This window comes from Ovis canadensis, chromosome 22, assembly GCF_042477335.2.
Source record: "Ovis canadensis isolate MfBH-ARS-UI-01 breed Bighorn chromosome 22, ARS-UI_OviCan_v2, whole genome shotgun sequence".
In the NCBI taxonomy this organism is placed as follows: domain Eukaryota; kingdom Metazoa; phylum Chordata; class Mammalia; order Artiodactyla; family Bovidae; genus Ovis; species Ovis canadensis.
The window spans coordinates 61,159,696-61,179,512 of NC_091266.1; the positions used below are offsets into that span (position 1 = coordinate 61,159,696).

The 19,817-nt window shown below is 48.4% G+C and overlaps 1 protein-coding gene across 1 annotated transcript in view; it reads right to left on the bottom strand.

The window, feature by feature from the left end:
* The window catches only part of C22H10orf90 (chromosome 22 C10orf90 homolog), an 84,622-nt gene that overhangs the window by 18,867 nt on the left and 45,938 nt on the right, over positions 1 to 19,817 (bottom strand). The window contains exons 3-5 of the mRNA XM_069567433.1: positions 8,529 to 8,819; positions 5,257 to 5,441; positions 3,169 to 3,346 (exon numbers count right to left, since the gene is read on the bottom strand). Coding sequence (XP_069423534.1) covers positions 3,169 to 3,346; positions 5,257 to 5,441; positions 8,529 to 8,819 — 654 coding nt within the window. The remainder of the gene's footprint in view (positions 1 to 3,168; positions 3,347 to 5,256; positions 5,442 to 8,528; positions 8,820 to 19,817) is intronic.

Consider the following 19,817-nt stretch of genomic DNA (forward strand, 5'->3'; position numbering starts at 1 on the left):
TCCTCAAGAAAAGTTTGCTGAGAGATGGAAGAAGATGCTTCTTATGCCACTGCTAGAGTCAAGCCCAGGGGGCTCAGGAGGCTCCCAGACAAGGTGAGAAAGAGGCCACATATTTGTGAGCTTTGGGAACACAAGCCATAGATGATAAGTGAGTCAAAACAGACTGGGGTTGCCGGCAGGACCTTTATAATGCTACTTCCTGGACTTTCTCGGGTCCCAGTTGGTCGTGAAAATCCCCCATCTCCACACAGGAACCTAGTGAATGCTCACATACATGTGCATGTACACACGTGTACTGCCCCTGTCCCTTAGAGACTGCCCAGGATTCATTGGCCAACAGGAAGCAGAGCTGGCCCGCCGGCCCTCGCTGCAACTGCCCTCGACGTCCGGCGCACGCTTTGCCCCCAGCCTGTGCTCGAGGGGGCGTCTGTCAGCTGCTGGGGGCCCCACCTGAACCCCTCAGGCCTGCACCAGGAGGGCCCTGATCAGAGGCAGCTAACCCAGCTCGGAAAACAATCCAAGTCTTCCTTCTATCAGACGCCTTGACACTGTAGCGGGAGCTTGTTCATGCATATGATTTATTAACTAATTTAGCATGTAAGAAAAGCATCTGCATCTCGCTTTTATCATCTTGCCAGCAGACAGGCTGAAGACGAGATGCGGCCTATAGACGTGCTTAATGGGGCCTTAAGCACTCCTGCGCTTGTCCAGAGCTCACACGAGGCTCTGGTTTCAGAACTTGTCTGAGTGGGCCGGCCTAACACAAACAAACACGAGGGTAAACCTCTCATCAGCCATAAATACCGCGGGGATCAGAAGAGCGGCTGTAAAATCGTGTGCCGGAGCCCTCCCAGAGCACTCTAGTCATCAGGACTGTCTCGGAACTGGGGAAATAAAAAGGTGCCTCGGTTATTTAAAACTATTGGCTGGGTCTCATCATCTTTTATTATTATACATGATTTTAAGATTTTTCAGTCAAAGGAATGTGAACACGTGAGGGTGATATCTGTTTTGGGGCAAAACATCACCCTTGGAGGAGAGTAGATAAAACTGTCTCCCCCACCAAAGGTATGTTTCCTCCCCTGTCCCTTCGACTCGATTTAGAAATCGGATCTGTGCAGGTGTGTGCAAGTTAAAATGAGGTCAGGCTGGGTGGAGGTGGACCCTGATCTGATGACTGGGGTCCTTGTGAGAGGAGGGAATTTGGACACAGACACAAGGGGGGTGGAGGCAGGGAACAGAATGATGCAACTGTAAACCAAGAAATGCCAGAAGTTGCCAGAAGCTCCCAGAGCTGGAAGAGAGGCAGAGCACGATCCTCTCTGCGCCTCCAGGAGAAATCACTCCAGGGGACACCTGGATTTTGGACTTCTGGCCTCGAGACTGTGAGAGAATCAGTTTCTGTTCCTTGAGCCACCCGGCCTCGGGCCATTTCTTACAGCAGCCCTAGGAAATGAATACAAGGGACAAGGCAGCCTCCCTCTGACATTTGAGATGGCGACATTCCAGGCCATTGGGGCCCTCAGTATGGCACGGCTGGAGGGCAGCTGGCCCAGGGGACAAGGATGAACGGTCTCATGCCTAACGAGTTCCCAAACATTCATGAGTCTCTATTTTTTCCTAGACAAAGTGATGGGAGCTGACTGAGAAGGAAGCCTGTTAGACTCCATTCTTTTGTGTATACACATTTTGAGCTCTAATGTGACACTTCCATATTTGTTGAGAACACATTCGCTTATCTAACCATCTTCATCAAACAGCATCTTCAAAACTGTTGAGGCCAAGCAGCCCTCACACCTCAGGCACCATGGGCATCCTGGCAGCCCTCCCCAGGACAAGCCGGGACCCTGAAGGCCCTGGGGGGAGACCCCCAGCTGTGGCTGACACTTGGTCCCTCTTGCCAACTTGATACATCTACACCAGTACCCAGATTGCTCTCTGTTGAGCCGGAAACTAAGGAGCCTCCAGAGAACACACCCACATAGCCAATATCTGCCAATCAGCTTCAAATGCTGATGTGAGACACATTTCCAGGCAGGGAAAGTCTTTGCACATATATTTTGCTGATTTCCTTTCCTTAGCATCCTGGGAAGGGTCACCAGGGCCGAGCAGCAGGTGTCCCGCCAGATCCTTCACCACAGGAAGGATGCGTTCAAGTTTGCCCTTGCTGAGGTCTTGGATGACTCCCCCAGAAGAGCTCTGGATTGGGGTGGGGGTGGGTGGAGGGGGACTCAGCCTGCCTGTGTTTAACAGCAATCCTATTCCAATGCCTGCTGTCCCCCAGCCGCTCTGTAAGATCCTGGTAATATTGGCTAAGCTGCATTTTATTGACTACAGTTATTTCCCCAGAGGACTTTTATTCAGAATCAGACCAATGATTTCACCTCCTGGGGCCCAGAACATTTTGCTAGGAAGATCTTGTTCCTCTATCCAAAGAAATAAAACAGAGGTTTCCCCAGGCCTCCAGATTTTAAGATTTGGGTTGGCAGGCCATCAGAATATGCTCCCTTGTCTCCATTCTTGCCCTTGTCTCTTCTTGTTATTCTTTGTGGTTTAATAGTCTGTTTATAAGCTCCACGAACAAAAGGATGGAGGCCAGCCTTGCTCACCAAACTCTCCCCGGCTCCCTGCGTGGGGTCTGGCCCAGAGAAGGTTCACGATAACGCCTTCACCAGGGAATTCAGGAGCACCACCCTCACAGGGTCCATGTGACACCCGCCTCCCACGGCTCCCAAAGCTGTCCAGCCTGACGCTGAGCTCGCAGCAGGAAAGGGGTTTTGAGATGACGAATGTTGATGCAGACAAACTGGAGTCAGCCCTCTCACCCTGAGACTGGTTTTGCAATCTATCAAGGGCAAAGTGGAGCTCTTGGAGTATCTGTTATGGAGCCAAGAATTTGAACCAGCTACCCTGGTTGCCACACTGCTTCTTTCCCAGCTGAAACGGGGAATGTGTATCCCCAGCTATTTCTGCTGAATTCAGGGTCTGCGGATCACCTCTCAAGACAGGCAGGTTCCCAGGGAGGGCTGTGTGACCCTGAGGTTTGGGCACTTGGGTGAACACCAGTCCTGCCCGTGTCGGGGCACCGCTGGGACCATCGGATCGGACGAGGGTCCTAGCCCTGGGGTCCCACGTCTCACCGGCCCTCCCGAGCCAGCTGCAGCTTACCGCTGAGAGGGTGGGGGATGGTGACCTGCTTCTTGTGGGCGCGGACAGGAAGGAGACTCTGCTTTGGAGCCAGGCTCTCCTTCTGCTGGGCTTTTCTCTGCTGGACCATGTGCTCCAGCTTCTTCAGACGTTCTTGCGAGCGAGAAATGAACTGAGGCTTGCGGACTTCCAGGGCCTCCTAGAGGAGCCAAGAAAACATTTTACTAAGGTATGCCTGCTTATGTATTCATGTATTTATCTTTTATTTCTTGGTCACACTGCGAGATAGGCAGAATCTTTGTTCTCCGACCAAGAATCGAACCCATGCCCCCTGCATACGAACCACAGAGTCCTAACCACTGGGGAGCTCCCAAAACTTTTTAAGAGAAGGGACTCGGAAAAGCAATGCATCCATCTGATTTGGTCAAGAGGCTGATCAAAAGTACAGTGCAAGAGCACGCCCTAATTTTCTTCCAACCCCTTACGGACAGATGGCCACAGACTGTTGATGACGCAGGTCTCAGCACTAAGGACCCCACTCTAGCATGACTGAGTTACCAGCATCAAAGGCATACCTCTGCCCATTTCTCCTTCCACCTGGCAATTCATTCATCTCCAACAGATGAAAATCTGAATAGCCCGAAATGCCATATTCCAGGGTGACATTGGTGGGAAAGGAATGCAAGCCTTAGGAGTCACCTGCTTGGGGGGCTGGATGCCTTCTGAAAGCTCAGAACAAGATCATTCTCCCAGCACGACTCGTGTATCTTTTCAGGAGAAGCAGTAATCCTAGCGAACGGAACCAGCTTCTCCCCCTAGGAAGTCAGGGCTGGCGGGAGAGCTTTTTCTTTGCAGAACAGTTCTGCGGACTCTGTAGAGGTGGTCAGAATCCCCGTGCTTTCTCTTCAGCCTCATCTCTCTCTGCATCCCCGACTCCATGCGTGAACAAAGCTCCCCACACAGGTTTACTGAAGAAGAATAACCACCACTGGTGCGTCCTGCTCTGCGCTAGACACTGACCTCGATTTCCCTGAGTGCATCTGTCATCAAAGAATCCCTGCGTGATTCTGGAAGGCAGATGCATTTCTCCCAGGAGCCATGAGCTCCTGAATGGCACAGGCTGTGTCTCCTCCACTTTGTACCCTGCACAGCCAGCGCCCCAGCTCTGCACATGGCAGGGGCTCAGCACAGGCCCCCCAGTGCTGCGGCCACAGCAGAAATACCCTCAGCCCCATTCCTTTCCCAGCCCTCGGGGCACTCAGTTTCCAAGCAGGGGGTGGCGTGGGCTCCATCTGCATCGTGGATGTGCCCCTAGATGTTGTGCCAGGAAAGGAGTTTCCTAGTCGCTTGGCCTGCAAGGTGCCAGCCCAGGTCCCAGGGCCTGGGGAGACAGCCCCTGGAACCGCCTGTGGGGCCCCGTGGGGCTGCTGCCCCAGCTGTCTGCCCCGAGGCTGGAGGCCCGGGCAGCTTCAGGGCCACTGGCGTCTCTCCTGATGGATCCACCCAGGGGGATGGGGTGGAGCCCACGACCCATCTGCAGGGCGGTTTACGATACCCGTGTCTCCCAGGAGGCATGGCTAGCCTCCTCCGGGTTGTTTGTCCTTCTAATTTTTATATCCGCGTATTTTTTGCACTTTAAAAAAATGTGTTCACGTTACTTCTACAATTGGGGAAAGACACAAAATGAAAGCTTCCATATCCTTGAACTCAAGCCCCCGTGACCTTGGGACTACCTTCCTCTTTCAAAGGCTTAACATGCTTATCTGAAGACGGGGTTGTAGGGACGGACTCCCGCTTCATGGGGGTGACCCTCACCTTGTCTGAGCCCCAGAAAGTTCTCGACACGTGCTGACTCTCCTTGCTCCACTCATGGTCGCCACTGATGGCATGAGATCCCCAACTTAGCCTGGGTAGATAGCACCATCTCCTTCCTCACATGGTGGGAGAGAGGCCCAGGGAGGTTAGGGGACCTGCCCAGAGTCACACAGCTGCCAGGAAGTGGAGTCAGATGGAGTCAGATCTCCAGCAGCAGAAGTGAGGCTGTGTGCCCATGGGCTCCCCGGAAGCCTCCCCTCAGCGGGAATCGAGCCAGAATGTACCTTGCCTTACCTGCAAGGTCAGGGAGCTTTCGGGCCCTTGCTGGCTCTCAGAACAGTCTTCTGGCAGGACGTGGGTCTCTGGGTCCTCGGGGGGTGCTGGCTCTGGGGGTGCTGGCTTGGATTCGGGGTTGGCGGGGTGCTCACTCTCCTTGCATTCCTTTATTTTAACAACCAAGTCACAGCACGTGTAATCCCCTGGGAGAGAAGATTTAGAATTCCATTTAGAGGGCACCAGGCGCTTTTCTCCTGGCTTTTCAACACCATTAGACACAGAAGACAATTTGGAAAATGGAAATGCCAGTGGGTTATTAATGGGCCTCGTTAAGCCAACGAGATCACGTCCCATCACAGACCCCCAGGTGCCCTGGTCTCAGGGAGGCATGTCTGTGGACAGCCAGACTCGAGAGTGGCTATGCCACGCAGGTATTCCCATGGCAAAAATGCTTTTGCAGCCAAGGCAAAGAAATGTCCTCTATTTTGCACTTCATATTAAGTGTGTCCTGTGCAATTAATACAGTTGGGTTGTTTGGGGACCGTGAATTAATTTATCTTATGTTGCTACACTAATGATGTAAGACAGAGGAATGGTGTTCAATTATTTATCCCGCCCCTTAATCTACTGGCTACCAGCACTGGCTTGACATTCATAATTGGGACTTTGTGTCTCAGCACTGGGTTTAGCCCCATCCAGGGGCCGTTCTGACACCCTTTGGTGGAAAAGGTCAGGGCTTGAGCCAATGTCACAGCACTTGGGGCAGAGTCATCTTTGGGGTGCCGAGAGGGGGGATTCGTAGGGATTCACTGACCACTTACTGACCAGCTGCTCCGTGGGGAACACAGTGTCTGTCCCAGGTCACTCTTCCCATCTGAACTCCCCTCTCCCCTATCACACGCCCCCCCCAGCCGCAGCCTCACCAGTCCTCTGTGGTCTGAAACCCAACCACGTTCTCCTTTCTCCTCACCCACCCACCCTCCCATCTCCACAAAACCCCTTTGATCCCACCACCCAGCAACTCCTACCTTCAGGCTGAGCCCAGAGTTTTCAGGAAGCTGGGCCCCCCTCCCCAGGCATACCCCGTCCTGCCTCCTCTGTGTGCCCGCCGTGGAACACGCTGCGTACATCAGCAGCGTCAGTGGGGCCATCACAGGATGCTCCAACCCCACAAGCCTGGGACCTTCTGGAGGGCTGGACCACAACATATTCACCCTGAGCCTTGCCAGACTGCCAGCCCGGGTGCGCTGGAGCTGCTGGTTCTGCTGCGTGGGGAGAGGTGGTCATTTCAAGGCTCAGGTGACCACAGGATGCAACTCCATGGTCCCACGGGTCCCTTAACTGACCCCCTAGTATAACCTCCGCCATCACACCCAGATCCTCCGTGGTCTGGACCAGCCGTCCTATATTCTCCCAAGGTCCACTAACGCCCCTGCTACCGACAAGTTCTACAAGCACACCGGACGCCTCACCGCGCGTTCACGACGGACGTTGCCCATCAGGTACCAATTTCAATTCTTTGCCAACAACGTGCTACTTAGAAGTTCACGACTCATTCTTGTTCGTCTAAGCATTTGCTCCCATTCTTTCTAGATCTTTCCCTATTGCTCCCCAGTCCTGCTTCAGGACTGATTCTTAGCTGAGATATTTGTCCCTAGCCCTCCAGCCAGAGTTAATTCCACTTTCTACCACACTGCTTCCATACCGTGTGAACCTTTATTCTAGTTCACCCCATACTCAGGGAAGCCAGAGGTCCTCCCACCTCTCCCACCGCCAGATCCAGAGACCCCAAGAGCAGTGCCAACAGGCCCGTCTTCTCAGCGCTCACAGTACAGCTCCATCCATGACCTTCCTAGCCTCTGCTTGGGCGGCCAGGCCTCCACAGTGACGTGCTCTATCCTAGGCCTGGCTGGTATCAGCACCATCTCCCTGTCCCCGACTTGGACCTCCCTGTCCCCGACTTGGACCTCTCCCATCCATCCTCCGCATAGTCCAGGAGACACCTGCCTTCAGAGGACATCTAGTTAGGTCTCCCCCAAGGACTTGGCCCAGCATCCCGTCCAGACTCCTAGTGGGTTTATAAGGACGCTCCAGGCTGACCCGTTAGGGTCCTTGGGTTCCTGTGGGCCTCCTCCCCACCTCTGCACTGTGGTCCCCTGGACCCCACATCAGCCCTGCTCTTTCCATCCACTCTGCTTTCTTGGGTGTCTTTCCCTCCACCCTTGGGGTCTGACTTTTCTTCCTCAAAAGCACTTCCTTGAGGAAGATGTCCCTGACCAGCCCCAGCGTGTATCACCTGGGGCATCCTCAGCTTCCTGACAGGTCACCCCAGGCACGGCTATGACCACAGTGACCCTGGCACAGGACAGCAAGCACCTGGAGGGCAGGAAGCCTTGAGCACAGTGCCCGACACACAGTAGGTGTTTAATAAGTGCTTCTCTGATGGTATATAGTGGGCATTCAACATGTTTCTTTCATTTATTAGTGAATAACAAGCTAGAGATTCACTTGTGTTCCCAGAAAAATTACTTTCATCAATTACCATAAATACTTTAACTTTTCCAATCCAAAGCTTTAGAATCTATTAGTTTTCTTTCTGTCCTTAGCTATGGCTCTTTGGGGACATTTTTATAGAGTGATTGGAAATCTAAATTTTCCTCTGATATAACTGGGCACCAGATATCTTTTTTACTATTTTATTCCTAAATGTTTTTTAATATATCAATAGTTTCTGCAATATTAGTTGAGGTCAGCCTCTTGGCCTTTAGAGAAAGGATGGTCTAGTTTGAATTCAGCCTCTAGAGAGGCTGAGACAGGGGCCTATCTAAAGACACTGTGAGGTCAGGGCCCTCACGCCTGTTGAGTGCCTGGTATATGCAGTACAAGCACCCCTTGGCTATTAGCCCAGCTGGTCAGCTCCCGAGGACCATGGACAGGCTGGTGGGCCCGCTGCCTTTGGGGCAGCCACACCAGCATCTCAAAGTTTCCCTGACTCAGCCCGAGAGCCGCACATGGAAGCGGCCTTCTTCCCAACCCCAGGCGACGCTGGCCTTGTGTGCAGCAGGGCTGGGAGTTCCTGACCTGGGCAGCGCTGCCTTCTCCCTGCCTGTGAGTCAGAAGTGCCCACCATTTAGACCTGCTGGGCTTGTTTCCCTCGTGGCGCACACGGATGGATAAAGGCAGCATCACAAGGGAAGCTGGGGTGAACCAGGGCCCAACAAGACCCTGCACAGTGTTCCCCGTGAAGATCAAGGAAGAACCATCTCATCCCTGCCTCCCTCGCTCCTTACCTTCCGGGGCCTCTCTTTCTATCTGAACACCGTGTTCTTCCTGTGGAGATGCACACAGATCTTGGAAGGGGCAAAGGAACCCTGGTAAAGGGACCTTGGGTTTTGGGAGGCGCTGCTGCTGACTCTCTGTGGGTTCAGAGAGGTCACTAGATTGAGAGCTGTTGCTTGGAGAGCTAGAACCATCTGGAAGGGGGTCTCTAACCAGCTTCCATTCCACTGGGGGAGCAGATACAGTCTCATGTGCTCCTTCTTGTTGCTTCTCGCTGCTTCCAGAAAATACGTTTGGTTCTACTAAAAATAAAATGAGAGTTGTGCTCAAAACATCTGATGAGCCCACATCTGAAGTACTGACTTCTGCACTCCAGGCTCTCCCAGAGACAAGCAGATGGAGTGCAGCGCTGCCTGGGGTGAGCGGGGTGGGGGCAGTGGGGGGCCGCGGATATGGGAGTCACTGATGCCCTGGGCCATATGCTGCCCCAGCAACGACAGCACACGTGGTCACCAGTCCTGGCCAGATGTCCGCGGGTTCCCTCAGGAGCCTTCCACATACACTGCTATCACGTATAAAGCTCTCAAGCGCCCATGCTTCCTGGTATACTTAGGAGCCCGGAAACCCTTCTGGATGGTAGATAATTGAGCAGACAGTTTAGCACGCTGACTCTGGGGCCAGATATCTGGGTTCAGTTCCCAGCTCATCTATAAAATTGAGGTTGACACTATAACAAGGTAAGAATATTAGATATCATGTGTCTAATTTTATTATCATATTCATTTTTATTAATTCACCTACTTAAATAATAAGCAATATATTTATATAATCATAATTGATATGGTAAATAACATATATATTATTTATATAAATACTAAATGTTAGAATCTAGGCAATACTATAATAAAATAATGATCCAGGTAAGGTGTTTTGTGCAGTAGCTGATACTACTAAGCATGTAATAAATGTTTGTTATCATTATTATTCCATAAACAGTGATGCTACGTATGTCCTGTGGCAAGTGTGGAGGCAGGAGGTAACTCATCAGGCGCTTGTGCTCATGTCTAACGCACCAGTGGGTCTAACACATGTACAGTGTGCTGCTCGTTGCCACAATGTCATATCAAAGGTCTGCAAACCACCTTATATTTATCAGTAGGGGCCTGTTAAGTAAGTTACAGCACTTTGTACTTTGCAGTGATGAAAAAGAATGAGGCGCTTGTTCTTGTGTAGTCATGGAATCGTCTATAAACACATTATCAAGTGAGCAAAGAGTGGACAGTGTGTCAGACCTGCCTCCTGAGTCCATGCTTATTTGCTCAGAATATCTCTGGAAGGACCCAGAAGACCCTAGGGACCAAGAGAGGGCAACACAGGATCGGGAACTGGGGGTGGGAGAGAGACTTTCTCTTTTCCTCTTTGCTGATTTTGTACTCTTTTTATTTTCTTTCTTCTTCTTTTAGAATACTCTATACTTGTTTTTTTTTTTTTTTTAAATTTTAATTTGGCCACGCCACATAGTATGTGGAATCCTAGTTCCCTGACCCAGGACTGAACCTGCTCCCCTGCAGTGGAAGCACAGTCTTAACCACTGGATGTCCAGGGAAGTCTCTACTTTATAAATGTTTTAAAGTTATTCACTTTAACTACGGCAGTGACTCCTCACCAGGTGTCATCTCTTCCCAGGGCTGAGGCCCCGAAGTCGAGACAGGCATGGCTGCCAGTGGGCTGCATGCAGGCCTCTGGCATCCAGGGGCAGATGAAAAGGTCCTGGGAACCACTGGCATAGTCAAGATTCTTGGAAGACTCGGGCCGTATTTTCTGAGATGTTTTATACACAAAAAGGAAATGAGTCCATGACTACCAGGCTCTGATTAGAACAGTGATGACTCTTAAAATACCAGTTGTCTGCAATCCACTCCAGCCCCATCTTCTCTGAGTCTGGGCACCATAGCCAGAGAGGACAGGTGGATGGTGGTGAGGCTGGCGGGGCAGGGGCAGACAGAACTCAGGGGTCCCCCGGTGGGCCTCTTGGCTGTGGGACCAAGGCAGGAGAGCCATCAGGGGGTGGGGCCAGTACTCCTGCTTCCATAAACAAGGGAAGAGCCCCTGGGTCCTCCTGCCTGGAACGTGAGTGCCCCCACAAACAGTGGTCATTGCTGACCCTGTCATCTGGAGAACAATATGCAGCCATGAAATTAACAGATGCTTGCTCCTTGGAAGGAAAGCTATGGCAAACCTAGATAAGGTACTAAAAAGCAGAGATATCACTTTGCCAACGAAGGTCCGTATAGTCAAAGCTATGGTTTTTCCAGTAGTCATGTGAGAGTTGGACCATAAAGAAGGCTGAGCGCCAAAGAATTGATGCTTTTGAATTGAGATGCTGGAGAAGACTCTTGAGAGTCTTTTGGACTGCAAGGAGATCAAACCAGCGAATCCTAAAGGAAATCAACCCTAAATACTCATCGGAAGGACTGATGCTGAAGCTGAAGCTCCAATACTTTGGCCACCTGTTATGAAGAACTGACTCATTGGAAAAGACCCTGATGCTGGGAAAGATTGATGGTAAAAGGAGAAGGGGGCAGCAGAAGATGAGATGGTTAGACAGCATCACCGACTCAATGGACATGAATTTGAGCAAACTCTGGGAGATGGTGGAGGAGCCTGGCATGCTGTAGTCTATGGGGTCACAAAGAGTCGGACACGACTTAGTGACCGAACAACAAAAATGGCTCCTATGGCAAAGCTGGGCTTTGCTAATTTATACAGAGAAATCTTTACAACTGAGTATTTCAAAAGCCGTCAGTTCTGTGTAAGTATAAAATATCATGGGCGTCCCTGGTGGCTCAGATGGTAAGTGGAAAAGTCCTAAAGTAGTTCTTCCTTTCTCTGTGGCTTCCTTTTATCAGTTCTTTTAAACAATCAAAAATCAAATTATCAGTGATGTGGTCCCAGGCTGCTAGTTCCATCCTGATATCGATTCTTTAAATTAATGGTTTATTTACAGACTAATTGAGGTCTAACTACCTATCCCACACCTACTTACTTACCTACCTATTAATTAATTTTCTAACTTTTTTATCTGATTTAATGTAAATCCTCATGTGATTATGTGCAAGTCAGATGTTCCAACTGTGACTTGAAAGAGTTAAAACAGATTCCTTGAAGTAGAACGCAGTTGGTAAACTGGGAAAAAGAAAAATGTGTAGTCAAAGAAAAACCTTCCTGACAACATATTGATCAGGCCTTTTTGTGGATTCTGAGAAGCACAACCATCAGCCGTGAAATGATCCCCTAGTGGGGCCCATGCCAGGAAACAAGGTCTTATTCTTCTCATACACTCTGCATGCAGACTGGACTTAAGAGTTCTCTATTCATGGCTCAAATTTAAAACTACATCACCCTCATGAAGACCTGTCACCTCTAAAGGCTCTGCCCTTCGTAGGAGAAGCTGAATCAAACAGCGACTTCTGCCAGACATTTCTGTTCCTTGGACTGGAACTCAAAGCGCGCTTCCTGAGCCCGAGGCCTGATGGGGCTGGGCCCTGCAGGTTTCCTTTCAACAGTAACAGCCCCCCCGCCCATTCCCTTCTCTAAAACACATTACCCTCAACTACCCAGCGAGCTCACCTACCCAGAGCCAGGCTGGGCTCTAGGGGGTAAACCAAAACCAACCAAAAAACCTGCCTAACAGCCATGGGTTCCTTCTATATTCGACTGGGGAAGCTTTGTAGGAACTGACACAAAAATCCCCTGGTCAATATAAAAACCCTGCCCAGCATTTTTTTCATTTTGGCTGGCTAAAAATTAATCCTGTTATTTTACTAACACTTTGCAGGTTATTACAGTCAATAGTGACACCTGCCACACCTGTGAAGTCTTCTTAGTAATGTGAGCTTTGTTTTCACTTTCTGTATGAGAATCAATCACTAAGGGTTTTTTTTTTTTCTGTCTTTTGTTAAGGTCTAGTATTCACATCATCTGCATTGGAATTATATTCTCAAGAACTAGCATCTTTTGAGACACTAAGGTATATGTCACTCAGACATCAGAGAAAGTATCTGCATCAAACTCCCTGAAAAAATTCTTCTTCACTCACAATTTTGTGATGGGTCACTTTTGAAAATTCTATAGTAATAAACTTGATTTAATACACAAGATTGGAACAAAGATCTAAGGGAACAAAATGTGAATGATAACAAAACCACAAGTTGTATAAGGAGCCCTAAATTGTAAGCTCTAACAGCTTTGCACAGTGATGTTAATTGCATCACTCTCTAAAAACATATTGATAAGTCCCCAGTCAATAACGTTTGAGTAATAAAGATGTATTAATATGTCTCCAGTCAATAATGTGTTAAACTCTTATCTTTAGATCAGTTAAGTCCTCCTTGGACCATTACACAGTGCTTACCGGCGTTCCTCTAAAGCTCTTTATTTGTTGTGAAATGTATTATTATTTATAATTAAAGATATCAGAGCACCCATGAACCCTCACAGATTAAGCAGAAACTTTCTTGGGCTTCAACGTTTCTACCTGAGCCTCTTCTGAATCATACTTGTCCAGACAGGACCACCTGCCTAGATTTTGAGCTGCCTGAGTCATCGCTTTCATCTACAATGTTCCCACCTGCGCAGGTATCCACAGACGGTATATTTTCAATATGTAAAGTCTGAATAGCAAGCACAAAGCCAGCTGTTTTAAGGTAAATACGTTATTGCATCTATTAGGAAAAAGCTTTCAGGAGAAGAGAGTTCAGCAGACTTGCTGGGCCATCACTTCCCTGAGAGTTGATGGGATGTGATTTTGGGGAAGAAGAGCCTCTGGAAACAAGGGGCTGGCCACAGTCGGGGTGGCAGGCAGCGCCGGCAGACAGCAGGATGCTCAGGGGAGCGGGTTGTGCCAGATTTTGTTCCTGACTCACCATGTCCACCTGCAGACCTCAGAGCTGGATGCCAGCAGGGCACCTCTCTGTGCTGAAACAAGGGTCCCGAGCTGCCCCAGCTTTAGGGCAGGAGGGCAGTGGGGAGGACAGTGGGGACCTTGCCAACACAGCATCAAGAAGATACTTGAATCTGGGCCAGGCAAGGGTACCGCTGGGGCACGCAATCCTTAGTACAAAAAGCGGAAAAGCTGCCTGAGCCTCAAGATGCTTGGCCTCCACCAGCCGGAAAGAGCCATAATGAACCAATTTGATAGAAGAAGATATTTCACTTCTTCTTTCCAAGTATTAAGGTGATACATAATCTTTCGTGTTCTCAGATGAGCCCCTGTTGAGCCATAGCTCCCTGGTTGGCACACAATTCTAATAACTGTGGCCCTTTGGCTCACAGTAGGAAATGAGCCAGGGGAGGGTGGTTGCTAAGGGGTGGCAGGGCACAGTGAGGTTGGGGGCGGGGGCAGACCAGCACAGCCACCAGACTCCATCAGTGGGATCGCAAGGGACAAGCGAGAAACCATAACATCACACACGGGCGCAGAGAGCATCGCTGTTGGAACCCTGACAGCCCAAGGCAGGGAAACGCATCTAGAGAACACACTTTTGTTCGTTTGTTTGTTTGTTCTTTAAATTTTTTTATTTTTACTTTACAATACTGTATTGGTTTTGCCATACATTGACATGAATCTACCACGGGTGTATACAAGCTCCCAATCCTGAATCCCCCTCCCACCTCCCACCCCATATCATCCCTCTGGATCATCCCTGTGCACCAGCCCCAAGCATCCTGTATCCTGCATCGAACATAGACTGGCACTTCGTTTCTTACATGATAGTATACATGTTTCAATGCCATTCTCCCAAATCATCCCACCCTCTCCCTCTCCCTCAGAGTCCAAAAGTCCGTTCTATACATCTGTGTCTCTTTTGCTGTCTTGCATACAGGGTCATCATTACCATCTTTCTAAATTCTGTATATATATGTGTCAGTATACTGAATTGGTGTTTTTCTTTCTGGCTTACTTCACTCTGTATAATCGGCTCCAGTTTCATCCATCTCATTAGAACTGATTCAAATGTATTCTTTTTAATGGCTGAGTAATACTCCATTGTGTATATGTACCACAGCTTTCTTATCCATTCATCTGCTGATGGACATCTAGGTTGTTTCCATGTCCTGGCTATTATAAACAGTGCTGCGATGAACATTGGGGTACATGTGTCTCTTTCAATTCTGGTTTCCTCGGTGTGTATGCCCAGCAGTGGGACTGCTGGGTCATAAGGCAGTTCTGTTTGCAATTTTTTAAGGAATCTCCACACTGTTCTCCATAGTGGCTGTACTAGTTTGCATTCCCACCAACAGTGTAAGAGGGTTCCCTTTTCTCCACACCCTCTCCAGCATTTATTGCTTGTAGACTTTTGGATCGCAGCCATTCTGACTGGTGTGAAATGGTACCTCACTGTGGTCTTGATTTGCATTTCTCTGATAATGAGTGATGTTGAGCATCTTTTCATGTGTTTGATAGCCATCCGTATGTCTTCTTTGGAGAAATGCCTATTTAGTTCTGAGGCCCATTTTTTGATTGGGTCGTTTATTTTTCTGGAGTTGAGCTGCATAAGTTGCTTGTATATTTTTGAGATTAGTTGTTTGTCAGTTGCTTCATTTGCTATTGTTTTCTCCCATTCTGAAGGCTGTCTTTTCACCTTGCTTATAGTTTCCTTTGTTGTGCAGAAGCTTTTAATTTTAATTAGATCCCATTTGTTTACTTTTGCTTTTATTTCCAGTATTCTGGGAGGTGGATCATAGAGGACCCTGCTGTGATTTATGTCTTAGAATAATCTATTTCCAGACAGATGAATCTGGTGTCAAAGCTGAAGCAGTTCTCTAGAAAGATATTCTGTAAGGTTTGCGTCTCAGTTCTGTGCACTTTCCTGCCTCTGAAACCAGACCGAAGCTGGCCAGTTAACCAAAGAGGCATTTCTAAGCAAAACAGGCTTCCTTGAAGCCACGGCCACATTTTCTTCCACATTTTACTGTTTCGGGAGGTGATATTTTCTCCCCTCAAACGTTAGACCATCATACAACAGACTCTTTTAGAAATACAGTAACAAGCTTATGTTGATATTTCTGGGTCATCAAAATAAATACCAGCTTCTAAAATCACCTACAGGCGGGTCTTAGGCTCTCCTAAAAATCTGATGCTATCTGCCACTACCCTGAGTCACCCCAGACTGCCCTCCACCCATTACCGCTTTTTTAAAGCTCATGTGTCCACATTTTATCCTTAGTTGACCTGTCTGACCTTCCTGCCTCACCTGTGGGCCGACCTGCAGCAAACTCCATCCCTGAGTATCACAGGAAATCAAAGAAGTGAGCTGGGTAGGACTGTGCAGCCATCAAATGGAAGGCTATGCTGGATGGTTCCAGGGGGTGAATCGCAGTCTCTTCTCACTTCGGGCAGGATTTTGCTGTCCCTCAGCCCAGGTGGGGCGACAATGAGGGTGAAGAGGTAAGAGGAAGAATCAGAAAGATGATTTCCTAATTTGATTCTTCCTTCTGTATAATTCGTCTGGGATTTGTCTTTAAAGTCACACCTCATCCACTTTGTTATCCAGAATATTGTGCTTAATTCTTCTCTTTGTGAGTTTTCAAAATAAGGAATTGTACCCTGGGCAACGAAAGGTCATTGTATCTTTCATTCAAAATAAGGAACCTGTCTGGCAGTGCAGGAGATGTATGAGATACAGGTTTGATCCCTGGGTTGGGAAGATCCCCTGGAGAATGAAATGGCAACCCGCTCCAGTATTCTTGCCTGGAGACCTCCATGGACAGAGGAAGCCAGTGGGCTACAGTCCCTGGGGTCGCATGGAGTCAGACACGACTGATGCCACTTAGCACAGCACGTTCTAGCACAGGGACACAGGAGGCTGCCACTCAGGTGATACTCAGGGATGGAGTTTGCTGCAGGTCAGCCCACAGGTGAGGCAGGAAGGTCAGACAGGTCAACTAAGGATAAAATGTGGACACATGAGCTTTAAAAAAGCGGTAATGGGTGGAGGGCAGTCTGGGGTGACTCAGGGTAGTGGCAGATAGCATCAAACCATGCCATCTCAGCTCAAACCACACCAATTTGTGGATGCAGAGATCACTAAAGAGGAAGAGGCAGTAACCCTGGGTGCTCAGAACAGACCCAATTTCTCCAGCAGGTATGGTTGGCTTGATATTTCCCCCATACAACAAGACAGAAATCCCCAAACCATCTGCAATTACAGTACAAGAAGATGAAATAAAAGAGCTTGTTCATGACCCACAGAGAAACAAGCAAGAGAGCCAGCAAAGAAAAAGCTTTTACGATGGACAAAGCTGGTGGGTATGTTCTCTGTTTCCTAACCGACCAAGGCTTCACCTTCCGGCAGCGGTTGAAAAGCTGATTTCCTCGTGTGGAAAGGGGTGTCCATGTGGCACCCTGTCTCCCACCCGATCCAGACTTCTGTTTAAAATCAGCTGGTAACCGGTAATTATTTCAGCACATTTCTGCTAAATTTCTACGCAGAGATGCTGCAACCCAGGCGGGGAGTCAGAGAGAGGGGAAAGGGGGTGGGGTGGGGGGAAGGAGCAAATGGAATAAACAGCTCCTGGCGGAGAGGAGAGGAGAGGAGAGGGTCAGGAGGGGAAGCTGTGCTCGGACCTGCAAGTCCCAAAGCCCAGCCACACGGCAGGAGCAGAGCTGGAGCCTCCGGGAAGAGGAAAGAGAAGAAATCAGGGGAACAGACAGCAACCTCAAGGTCAGACGGCAAGGATGGAGGGGTGTCCAAAGGCAGCTGGGCCAGCGGAAACGCCCGAGCGGGTCCTTTCTTGGTCAGGAAACAAGGCTTCCTGTCCATGCCAGCCCTTCCTAGACAGTAAACAGGTTTCTCCTACTGTACGTGTAAACATCTCTCTCTAAAGGAGGAGACAAACTGGGGAGGGGTGACGACCAAGAAATAAAGCCGACTTGGGAAAAGCGATGGCAGCGGCTACAGCCCTCTGAAGGGAGCCTTCCCTTTTGGGGGCCCAGAGCAGATGAGGGGAGGGTGCTGAGCAATGTTAAGATGTCAACGTGGTGTTAAGACAAAAATAGTCAAGCCCTGGGAGTGGAAGAACTCTGGATTCAGAGGGAAAGGGGGAAGAGGCACTATGGTTATTTTTATTGTTCTGGGGTCAAGTTTCAAGAAACCATGTGGGCTACAGCCTCGGTGAAAACCAGTATGGCAGTTTCTTAAAAAACTAAAAATAGAGTTACCATATGATCCTGCAGTCCCACTCCTGGGCATATATCCAGACAAAGCGATACTTCAAAAAGATACAGCCACCTCCTATATCCATAGCAGCTCTGTTTACTACAGCCAAGATATAGAAGCGACCTCAGTGTCCATTGACAGGTAAATGGGTCACACACACACAATGGCATACTACTCAATCATAAAAAAAGAATAATACCACTTGCAGCGACATGGATGGACCTATAGATTATCATAGTAAGTAAATCGGACAAAGACAAATAACATATGATACTGCTTACATGTGGAGTCTAAAAATAAGATACAAATGAGCTTCCTTACAGAACAGAAAGCAACCTACTGACAATGAAAATAAATTTATGGTTACCAAAGGGGCAAGGGGGAGAGGTATAAATTAGGAGTGTGAGATTAACCAATATATGCTACCATATATACAATACATAACTCTTACAGCACCGGGAACGCTGCTCAATATTTTGCGAAAACCTACAAGGGAAAAGAATCTGAAAAAGAATTAGACATGTATTTCAACCACTGTGCCGTATACCCGAAAATAACATTATAAATTAATTATACTTCAATTTAAAAAAAGATGGCATGTGTGGAGTCTGCACGCAGCGCTCATATAAAGGGGTCATGCATGCATTTACTGCAGAGAGCCATGTAGATTATTCTGTCCCAAAGACAGTGTCTAGAATGGTCACTGGGTCACTGGACAGAGTTGTTTTTCCAATTATCATAATCCTCAAGTCTTAAGACTATTGAACAAAAATCTGAACACATACACGTATTTGGAAGTCAAAAATATATACATGCATACATATGCACATGTGAATACACACACACACACCTGCCAGTTGTCTAATAAAAGGATTACCTGGGCTTTCTTGCAGGTGATAAGAGGGATATTCCACTCAATGATTAGATCACACCTTTCAACCTGACACTGAGGAAGGAGTCCCAGACAATCGACAGTCCCATAATTCTTTATACCAAAGCATGAATTATATTCTCAAAGCACAGAAAAAGAGCATTTTCAGCTTTTATCAAAACTCGTGGCTAAAGTTTCCAGAGGCGACTATTTGAGGGGATGTTTTTTTTTCAGTAAGGGATATTTCCTTTTAAAAATTTTTCTAAATTATAAAAGCCATAATCACTGTCAAATTTGAAACACTGAAAAAAATAGTCTTTTGGAGTCTGTGAGAGAAGGCGAGGGTGGGATGATTTGAGAGGGTAGCGTTGAAACATGTATATTATCATATGCGAAGCAGATCGCCGGTCCAGGTTCGATGCATGAGACAGGGTGCGCAGGGCTGGTGAACTGGGATGACCCTGAGGGATGGGATGGGGAGGGAAGTGGGAGGGGGGTTCAGGACGGGGAACACATGTGCACCCATGGCTGATTCATGTCGATGTTTGGCTAAAACCACTACAATATTGTAAAGTAATTAGCCTCCTATTAAATTAATTTTTTAAAAAAAGAAAAAGTAGAAATCATTGACAATCTGTCACTCACAGAAACCTTCACAGTGGTTTTCTCAGGGAGGTGTAGCACATTTCTAGTGAAATAACACACGACTGTTTCCCTGCCATCTCCATTTTGGACACAGCTTATAACTAGACAGGATCACCGTCTGCCACACCAGTGGTACGTAAGAGCAGGGGCTCACTAACACCACCATTTAGGAAGAGGCATTGCCATCGATGGCTACCTTTCCATTTTGCTTGATAATTCTGGCAGCTTTCACCTCTCCTCCTCCCCTTGCTTTGCTTGGGAGCTCTGAGCATTATCATGCAAGTAACACTAGACACTAGAAACTGATTTAAAACTCAGACTGAACTTCGAGGTGTCAATGGAAGCAAGAGAGAAGAAGCTTGGTTAAGGCTCCTGCAGAGGAAACTGCCCGCTCAGAGCCAGCTGTCCTCCCAGAGTGTGTGTGTGCGTGGCATGTGTGGTACCTGTGGCGTGTGTGTGTGTGGTGTACATGTGGTATGTGTGGTGTGTGCGTGTGTGGTGATGGGGAGGAGCTTCCAGGTCAGACTTTTACCCCACTACCTGCTCTTTCAAAGAAATTGCTT